Genomic DNA, 10,881 nt, shown 5'->3' on the forward strand with positions numbered 1-10,881 from the left:
ATACACAGAAGATTTAAGTGATGTACTGGAAGTTTGATGATGGAATTCAGCAAAAAAACAGTTTTTTTTTAACCTGTATTACATTAGATTGAAAGCTTTATATAGTTTCAAGTATCAGATTATGTATTTTAGAATAAGTTTAAATTAATAGTTTGATTTAGAAAAGTCAGGAAATTTTTCTCAGCTTGATCTGTGGCAACCATGATTATTACTAGACATGTTTATTATTTATCTTTTAATCATACTTTCTGTTCCTTTAAATGGTCTAGTCAAATATTTAAACACTGGAAGAAAAAACTCAAGTTTTTATCTCAAATTCTCATAGTGTTTTTAATTTTACATTATTTTATTAACATTTAGCTTATTACTATTTCATCATTTATTTAATCTGATTTTTTCTTTCCGCTAGGTGATGCGAGTAAACGGCGACGATAGGATCGGAATTTTCAGCAATCGACCGATCAGGTTAATAAATATTAATTAATATAAAAAAATATTTATAAATAATCATTATGTTCCAATCACATTTAAATTAAATTAAGAATATTTTTATTTAAAAGAGAAGTGTCCATATTTTTATTATACTTAATTTTTAAACATTTATTTAAACCTTTTACGTTTGTATTAATAGGTATTAATTAAATTATAAAGAAATCATAAATATTCTTTTCAATCGGGCGAGTTTTTACTTATAAGTACTAATCATATTTTATACTTTATATAATATTTAAAAAACTAGTATTCAAAAATTAAAAAAATTATATCAAGTTGTATATAAAAATAAATATTTAAACCAAGTTAAGATGTAAACAATCTTATCATTTATTAATATGTTTTAGCAATTAATAAACATTCTTGAGTAGCAAGAGTTTTTATTAATATATATTGTTTGCATTTAAAAATAAACAACCAATCAGAGCGGGGGAGGAACTTTTCTTCGATTACTCGTACAGTTCGTCCGACGCGGTCAAGTACGTCGGCATCGAGCGGGAAACCGTCGCAAGCGTCAGTGACTCCAACGGCGGCGGCAGTCACAAGTCGTAAAGAAAAAAAATCGGCGGGAGCCGCAGGCCTTGAATTCGAGTTTAGTCTTTATCTTTGGTGTTTAAGCAAATGATATACACCATTCGGAAGAATTTGGTTTAAATTTTAAGTGAGTCAGTTGACTTTTAGTTAACTTGAAAACTTTATCAGTACTTTTCCATTTTATAGCGGAAGTCATAAACCTTTTAGTGAATAAATCATGAGATGATGTTAGAGGACTTATTGAAAGTATTAATGTGCTTATTTTAAATTTTGAATTTAATTTTTTTTTTTTCTTATTTTTTCACCTTTCACAGTGTGAACCTTATTAATATATTTTATATTTCGTAAGTACGTTTTTGATTTTGAAAAATTTCTGTTAAAGAGTTTTTTTACAAAAATGATAAAGTTAAGTAATGGTAATAAGTCAGTAAATATGTATGGTCACATACACTTCAGTAGAAAATATGAAGGTTTATTTTTCCATTGCTATGACAACTTTTAATGTTTTTCTTTGTAAAAACTAACACTTGAGGCCTTAGATAAATGTTATTTTGTTTGTTAACTTTGTGTATAGGTAATAGTGAATAAAATATGTTTTGTCTTGTGAAAAAAAAAATTTTTTTTGCTAAATTTTTTCTTAACTCTTAATAAGTACAGTTTAATAATGACTTAAACTGTTTTAAGTATACTTTTAGGTTGTGTATAAAAAATTCGCGGTGACTAACATTCAAAGCTTACAAATTGTAAAATTTTAAAACATTTTAAAAGTATTGTTTGGTACAAATTTTCAATTTAAACACCTGGTTATAGTTGTAAAAAGACTAAACTACAGTATACATAATTTAGACATTATATTGAATTCAACCACTTGACCTGTTTCTATTCAAAGCTTCTTATTGGAATATTTTTGTAAAAATCGTTTTAAAATATGTTTAAGTTTTATTGCATACAAAAAAAATGCACACAAAAAATATTTAAGATTTCGTAAATCAAAAATACTACTTTCGACTAAAGTTATAGATATCAAATATGAAAAAAAAACATTAAGTTGAATGATAGTTTGTCTCTATATAACATAAATAAAACAAAAAATCAATTAACTTGTTTACCTACAAAACAAGAGCTAAGATTCCTACTTATAACTTTATAAACAAATAGTTTTTATTTACTACGATATTTTTATTATAAAAAAAAAAACATTTTCAAAAAGTTGAGAAATAATCTAGATTCACTTCATTATGTGGAAAGATTAAATCAACATAGTTTAAAATTTGAACAAAGCTCTACAACAAACTTTTCTCATATTAAGATGAGTTTTTGTCTGTTGCAATTTTTAATTTTGGCATAAATTAAGTTGTTAAAATTTATTTAAATTGTAGTAGCTTTGTAGAATACAGTTAAAACTAGAATTAATGTAACTACTATTTTTACTATCTAAATGGTTTTTTTTTTCATCAGTTTTTTCTATAGAAAAATAAGACATCAGCTGTGTTTAGTGTATTAGGAAAAAACGTAAGCAAAACAGAAACATAAAAAAACAAAACAATGATCCTGCGCCCTTGACAAACTTATGAAACAATTTATAAATTCGAATGAAAGGAATATCATGTATCAAACAACTGCACGTAATATTTTATTAAAAGGAATTGATTTTTCCCATGAACAAAGTTTGATTCTTGTACAAAATCATGTACACGAACGGATAATCGAAACGAAGTGGGTTGGGGTTGATCCTTCTGCTACACTTTCGAACAACTTTCACTCCTGTTGCTGCAGCAGCTTCAGTTCCTTCTTCACTTGTCTCAATGAAAGCCTTGTGAACTACATCAGATACATGAAGACCATTTTGGTTGCATGGACATTGCACTAAAATCTGCATTTTCCTCATCAAATGAGTCTTTCATTCCAAAATCAGACAAGTATGAATTTAAACTTGTATCGTACTCAATTTTGAACTTAGGTAGTTCCAAGCATATCAGTTTGCTACGAAAATTTTCACCTTTTATGATACTTGACATAGTTTCAATGCATAACTTATTCATTAGATCATCAACTGCAAAAATTTTTATAGGTAGTATAATCACCATTGTAAAATTTTCATCTTTGTAAGGAATTTTCACACACTTGAAATCTTTATTTTCGTTCGAAAGATACGAGTAGTGGTTTACCTGAGTCATCATTTTAACAGTAGAAGTTTTATTGTATGTGTTATAAAATGAAGCTTTATAGGTGTTACGTGACTTGAACTTGTCTTGCCAATCACCTTTGAAGTAAATGCAACTAACTAGATTTAATGCAGTATCAGGGTTTGATTCAGTGAATAAGTATCGTATGTTTTGTTCAGTATGATAAGCAGCCCAAAAATTGACAGAAGTTTTCGATCTGTGTTCACTTTTTTTCATGTCTGTAGTGTTTTTGTAATCATAAGACTGCACTACTAAATTTATAGCACATTTCACGTTTATTTTGTACTCTTCGACCATTTGTAACTCTTTTGCTGGAAAGATCGAGTTAGCGAGTTTGATTTGTAAACCTTCGGATTTGGAATTGAGTACATCATTCAGCTGTTTAAGCCTAGATAGAAGTTGTTCATCTTTTACAAATCCTAGTGCCTCATCAAGCTGCTGCTTGGTTGTTCCATCAGAACCTACTAGTAGCATAGAAAGAGCAAGCGAAAGGCTCAGGGGTGAAATGAAAATATTCTTATGTTCACCAGCACTTTCACAAATCCTCTTGAAGATTTTGAAATAAAATGAATTCACGTTTTTACCTATATCAGACATAATTAAACTTGAATTCTAAAATTTTATTTGTTACTAATACTCATAGCGTACTTATATTATTTAAGTTTAACTTTACCTAAAACTTAAAAGTTTGAAAATTAATATTTCTATACATTGTACCAATTAAATGTATGGATTACATTCTAATTTATGTTACATGACAATTTGATTTAAGAAAATTTCTTTGTTTTTGGTAATTTTCAAGGGCGACATCTCAAAATAATACCCTTAAAATAAATAAAAGTTCCAAAATACTTCTGAAAGTACATTTAGAATTATGATAAAAAATACATTTACTCAACCAAATTTTAGTAATTTTATAAAACTTGTTTTGGCCATATCTCAAAATGTTGTTTTATTTTGAAAAAAGTGTAAAATAAATCTTTAATTTAACCAAAAGGAGCATGATATTAAAAAAGTTCTAAAAACAAAACCGAGAAGAGATAGTTAACAGCAACTCAGAACTGTTAGAACATGAAATGACAGAACTCAAATTGTATAAACATACTTTACTTATTAAACTAAACTATTTAAGTCCTGTTTTACTTTTGTAGTTTTACTATTTTAGTATAAAACAAATTAGGATGAACAGTTTATAAATTATGAAAAGATTTTATTACTATGACGTTCAAGCTTTTTTAAAGTTTGATAATGACCTATGAGAGAGCCTAATATAAATCTATCACTATGAATGAAACAAAATTTAAAGTAATAAATAAATTGAAAAAAATAAAGTGTTTTTCATTGCTTTATATGACTTTTTTTAACTACACTTTTAGCGCTAATGAACTACACTTCTTCATCTGTGGAAGATAAATACTACTGTTTTATATTTTAGCTAGAAAAAAAACTTTTATTTCATTAGTCTACTTTTTTTTACTATTTTAAAAGTATAAGAACAATATAGTTTTGGATAACGACAACAGTTTAAGACTTAGTAACTGATGTTAATTTAATTTTCGTGTCTCTAGATGATTTATTATGTGCCCAAAGTATTTAATAAACGTTTTTCTTTTTGTTATAATAGAACTGTATCTGAAGTTTAAAACTACTATTTGAAATTTATTTTCGTTAATTATATTAAAGTTGATATATGAAACTTACAGCTGACACTAGAGTATTTTTAATTTGAAAAACAAGGTATATTTTAGAGTAATAATAAATAAAAGAATGTTTAAATGTAAAACTTGTTAAATATAGTAATTTAAGCTAAAGTTTTAACTATATGTATTTATCTGATAGCTACTCCACAAAAAAAAAGCTAACAAGCAGAACAATTTAAACTGTTCTATGTACATATTTTTAATGACAATTATACGTTTTTTTTTATTTAACCATCTTAAAGTCTTCTGTTTTTCCTGTTAACTTCTTTTAGATACAACATCTATATTCAAAAACTTTTTCTAATGTGTATTATAGCAGTCTAAATACCATAATGACGCTAAATCAATTAATAAATGTTTTGCTTGTTAATTAAAATTTAATAGTTATCGTTTGTGCACTAACTAGCACAAAATTAGTTTAAAAACTTTCAAAATTGTTAAAAAAATTAAAATAAAAATTAATATTTTGTTTAAATTCTAAAAAATATATATTTTCTTTCAATAAAAACTTAAACATGGTTTGTTTAGATTTAGGTTGGTCAAAAACTAATTTTTAAACTTAAATTACTCTTCAAGATATGGACTAAAAAAAGTTTTAAACTTACTAAAATATGCATATATTCAGTAAATATAATTTAAATATATTACTAAATGTTTATTACAGATTAATTATTATTAAAAACATAAGTCTACTATAGTTTTTACCTATATAAAAACAATCAATGTTTTTCAATAGAAATTTTAATGTATTTTCACTGCAACTTATCAGAAACTTACTGCAGACATTTGAAGTAAAACAACAGCTTTTTAACTAAAAACAATTAACTTTATGAAACTACTTAAGTAATTAGATTGCTGTAAAAAACTAATCAACAAAATTGTTTAATGTAAAATAGTAATTCACGCAAAAAACAAGCAATTTAAATAACGAAACAAAACCAAAACGTTTAACACAAACAAAGACACTTTTAAAGAAATAAAATAATCATTGAAACTTTTTTTAAATTAACCAAAGACACTTTTAAACAAATAAGAAAACCTTAGAGTCTTCCTGCTTACACAGTTCTGGTTTATTTGAAAATGTTGAGATTGCTTCTAGTCTAATAAATTACACACTTGACTAAATGTTTAACTGTAATCTTATAAATTTATAAGTTAATAATTAATGGACCTTATCGCAAGATCAAAAAAAAATCCGAGAAATTCCTACAACCGGTTTTGTCGTAATTAGGACTCATCAGGCAGGAATAGTCGCGAGAAACCTCTGTTGTGATCTTAATCAAGCGGGCGTAAGTACAAAGCACTGAAGCGACCGTATGTGGGTAAAGTTGAAAAATTGATACAGCTAAATCATTCACAGCCCAACATCTCAGACATTGTCAGCTTATTGTGAAATTATAGTCTGCGCTCGTTTGATCTGTTTTAACCAGTACTTATTACGGCCATCATCAACAGAGTTGAGATGTTTCGCGCCATCAATAATAATTAATGAACTAAGCCATTATTTTTATTAGTTTACTAAATATAAATTTTAAAAATAACTTATAAATCAAAAAACTGGCTTAAGTGTATACAAGTTTTTGTTTATTTTTCTTTATTAAATCTTAAAGATTATCCACAATGTTTTAATAAGTCTAGCCACTACTTTTTTTAGCTTACAAAATATAGTTTAAATAAATGTACATATAAATCAAACAACTAGTTTATTTGTATTTAAGTTGTTTTTGATTTTTTTGTTTATAAAATCTTAACTACAAAAACTATCCATAATATTTATATAAGGCTTAGACACTGTTTTATTTTTCATTTAATTGCAGCAACATCTCAATACTACCCATAAATTAAATGAAATCACGTCAAATTATGGGCAGAATTGATTAAAGCAATTCTGCACATAAAATAGTGTCCATAAAATAGTACACATAAGGCCCAGCCACTACTTCTATAAGTTTACTAAATATAAATTAAAAAATGAACTTTTAAATCAAACAATTGGTTTAAGTGTATACAAGTTTTTGTTTATTTTTCTTTATCAAATCTTAAAAAAAAACTATCCTCAATCTTAAAACAAGTCTAGCCACTAATTTCGTAGTTTACATAATATAATTTAAATAAATGTATATATATATCAAACAATTAGTTTATTTGTATTTAAGTTGTTTTTAGTTTTTTTGTTTATAAAATCTTAACTACAAAAACTATCCATAATATTTATACAAGGCCTAGACACTGTTTTATTTTTCATTTAAGTGCAGCAACTTAATTGCAGCAACATCTCAATACTACCCAAATTTTAAATACATCACATCATATTATGGGCAGATTTCATTGCAGCAATTCAACCCATAAAACAGTGCCCATAAAATATTACTCATAAAAAGTCCTACCGTATTTTGTAAATAGAGCGAGTGTTAAAAGTTAAGAAGGAAAATATTTGGTCGAAAAGACAATGTTAGACAAGGAAGTGGAAAGTTAAATACACGGAACATCCTACAAACTTTGTGAAAATTTTAAATGTTTGGAAATATTCTTAAAAAAGTTTTTTTTTCTGTTTAAAGAAAATAAAACAATATTCTACTATTGCTATTATATTATGGGGAAACGGGTCTAAACTGCACGAGTTTACTAAATTTCACGAGGGCTAAAAATTGCACGAGTGCACAAAATTGCACGAAGACGATTTTGCACCAAGGGTCAATATTGCACGAGAAAAAAACACAGAAAAAAAAAAAAAAAAACAGAAAAATCAAACTAAAAAATAATTTGATAAAAAAAAAAGTTACTGACCGAGGGTAAGGGCTAGGAGTAACAATGATAATATAAATAAAAAAATAACTAAAATAAAAATTAAAAATAAAAGCTACCGACCGAGGGTAAGGGGTAACAGTAATAGTAAAAAGAATAAAGAAAAAAACACTAAAAAAATAACTTACCGACCGAGGGTAAGGATTAGGGGTAACAGTGGTATTAAAAAGAAAATATTTAACCCGTGCAAAGCTGTCTGCTCGTGCAATTGTATTTTCCTGCAATTTTATCCCCTTGTGCAAAAGTATCTTTGTGAAATTTTTTCCACTTGTGCAATTTTATACGCTCGTGCAAATTTGACAGCTACCCATGTTATGTATATTGATTAATTAGTAAACATGTTCCGACTCAGCATTTGTAAAAATTTAAGCGAAAATTCAGAAGACACTTTAAAAAAGTAAAACTGTTACTTGCATATATCACTATTATACCAATCTTATTGCGTACCAAGTCTATTGCATGCATAAATTATTAGATAATCGAATGTTTAATTAATCTGTTCTAATAGATGAGTGAAAAATCACTCAAAAAAAAATTAATTTTAAGCCCTAAAAAAATAAAACTTATAACAAAGTTTTTTTTTCAAATTTATATTACTTTTTAGTAAGAGTATAAAAGTTTTTTGAACAATAAATAAATTAATTGCAACAATTATTATTGTACTTATGCTGATAAATTTTCATCATTATCATCTATTAATATATAAAATTAATGTTATTTTTAAAAAAACTAGTGTTAGAATACTTGTAACAAACAATACACAAAAAATATTAAGCAGAGGTATTATTTCAATTAATTATAAGTACAATATTAACAATTTAAAACAATTAAAAATGTTCAATAACTTTTTTACTTTAAAATTATTTTAAATACTTAATAGGAAAATAAAGTTTTTAAATAAATAAGTCTTTAATCAAAAAAAACAATTTTTTAAATTCTAATTTCATAAGGTTATTTTTTGTATAGCATTAGAAATAATATTATTTAAAAACTTTAAGTACAAATTTACTCTTATTTTATAAAAACTACTTTCACTGATACGTATCTTTTTATACATAAAACAGACATTTCTACATAAAGATTTGTAGAAAACTTTATTGAACATAAAAAAGTCAGCGGATACATAATGCTATAGATTAATAGAATATATCCGTTGAATAGATCAAAGAATTTTTTTAATTTTCATAATTAGCATATTTAATATTATATTTGTTTTTATTAAAATTGACAAATGAAACATATGGAAAGCATAAAAAGACTAAAAGGAATATTATTTTCAAGTCTAAATATAAAAAACCTATCTCTAAAATTTACAAGTTTGCAAACTTAAATTCCTAAATGTAAAATAATTATAAAAAAAATAACATATTGCTAAAAAATAAGTATTTAGTGTACACTAGTAATTCTAATACAAAGGCACTGTAACAGATGAATAATGTGCAATATTTTCAATAGCTTCACAAGATTCTTCTGTCCACTCATCTTTATCAATACAATAACACAATACAACTTTTGTAAAACTGTGAAGAACAAATATTTTATTCTCAATTGAAACAGCTGCCATCTTATATGAATGAAACTCAGGTGTTTCAAGTGTTACAAACATATTGCTGGTTTTATCAAAAACTTCACAGTTCGTGTTTGAACTTGCACCACCGCCAATTGCAAAAAGTTTGCTTTTAAGACGAACTAAACTATGATCGCTTCTTCCTCCAATCATGCTTGGCATTGGTGTCCAAGTATTACTGAAAGCATCGTATGATTCTGCTGTGTTTGAATCGTACACGTTACTGTTTCCGCCACAAACTACAATGTTTTCTTCAAATATTGAGCTTGCTGCACAATATTTCGCTTCGTTCATTTTTTCGACTTCTTTCCATTTCAACAGTTTGGCATCAAACTCAAGACAAGAACTTGTACCGCCACCACGTTCGTATCCACCAAAAATATAAATATTATTTACAAATGCACATGCACAAAAGTCTTGACGGTCGCCAGGCATGTCAGTTACTTTGTCCCATGTTTTATTTGTAGGTGAATACTTTTCAACTGACTTGGTACGACCTTCTTTGTTATATCCACCAAAAACATAAACTTCTCCTTGAAGACAAACTACTTTACATCTACTTCGTTTTTCTAACATTGAAGGGAGGTGCATGCGTTCTCGAAATTTATTTCGATCAAGTTCTTTTACTTGGTTGGTAGAACTTTCTTTTGTTTTATCATAACCTCCACAAATGAGAACATTAAACATGTTTTGGTTACAGTGTCTACTTTTATTGTGAACAGTAGACTCATTTTGATAAAAACTATTTCTTTTTTTCAACACTTCAAGACAATCATTATTTTTAGAAATATATGAAGACTTACTTAGTATATATTTTAAAGTTTGTTTTGATAAAAGATTCAGACGAACTTTTAATAATAATTGTTTTGCAAACTTGCTACGTTCTACTATGTTGTAATTCAACCATTTATTTACTGCATTGTAAACTTCAACTTCAGAATCAATTTGTAAATAAGAACTTGCAAGTATTTTAGAGACGGTATTCAAATCTAACTCTGAAAAGCTTTCTGTTTCAACTATCATACTAAAACAACGTTCTATGTATCTGAAAGCTGTAATGTTGAGATCTGATAGATTGAATTTTGAGGCTAGCTGATAATACAATACTACATTTTGAATTTGTAACTTTTCGTTGTAACTTTCAAATGCTTTACTTATTAAATTTTCATTTAATGAATGTTTAGTTAATTTGATAGCTGATGTTAGTTTATCATGTTCTCGATTTATTTCATCTGAAATATGATAACTTAAGTTACTACAGTTATGGTACATTTTATAGTTGTTGATATTTGTTACCAAATTTTTTTATGGTCCACATTTTAAATTATATTGTTCTAAAGTTAACAATTTCTCAAAGTTGTTTATACGATTTCTTAAATAGTAAAAACGTTTCTTAACAAACTATACTTTGAAGTTTTAAAAAATTAAGTTTTTTCTTATTATCAGTTTTTTGAATAAAATGCTGAATTTTTATTATAATATTTTGTAATCTGTTAATTATTATCTAAAAAGAATTATACATGTACTTAATGTAAAAATTAAATTAATAGTATTTTTACAAAATATCAAATACATACATCAGACATCTTAACAAACT

General features: G+C 26.1%; 2 protein-coding genes across 2 annotated transcripts; one reads left to right on the top strand and one right to left on the bottom strand.

Annotated features, from left to right (window-relative positions):
• Window positions 1–409: 409 nt before the first annotated feature.
• On the top strand, window positions 410–1,210 carry LOC145848916 (histone-lysine N-methyltransferase EZH1-like; the record flags this gene model as incomplete). Its single annotated transcript, XM_082954101.1, has 2 exons — window positions 410–465; window positions 918–1,210. Coding segments are annotated over 2 exons (183 nt in total), but the record flags the coding sequence as incomplete, so codon positions are not given.
• A 1,452-nt stretch (window positions 1,211–2,662) lies between these two features.
• On the bottom strand, window positions 2,663–3,809 carry LOC145848915 (serpin B4-like). Its single transcript, XM_082954100.1, has 2 exons — window positions 3,111–3,809; window positions 2,663–2,923 (listed from the first exon to the last, which is right to left on the bottom strand). Exons 1-2 carry the CDS (start codon window positions 3,807–3,809, stop codon window positions 2,663–2,665), a joined length of 960 nt encoding a protein of 319 aa, XP_082810226.1.
• Window positions 3,810–10,881: the final 7,072 nt, after the last annotated feature.

This window comes from Thalia democratica, unplaced genomic scaffold (assembly GCF_965202585.1).
Source record: "Thalia democratica unplaced genomic scaffold, ktThaDemo2.hap1.1 HAP1_SCAFFOLD_1838, whole genome shotgun sequence".
In the NCBI taxonomy this organism is placed as follows: domain Eukaryota; kingdom Metazoa; phylum Chordata; class Thaliacea; order Salpida; family Salpidae; genus Thalia; species Thalia democratica.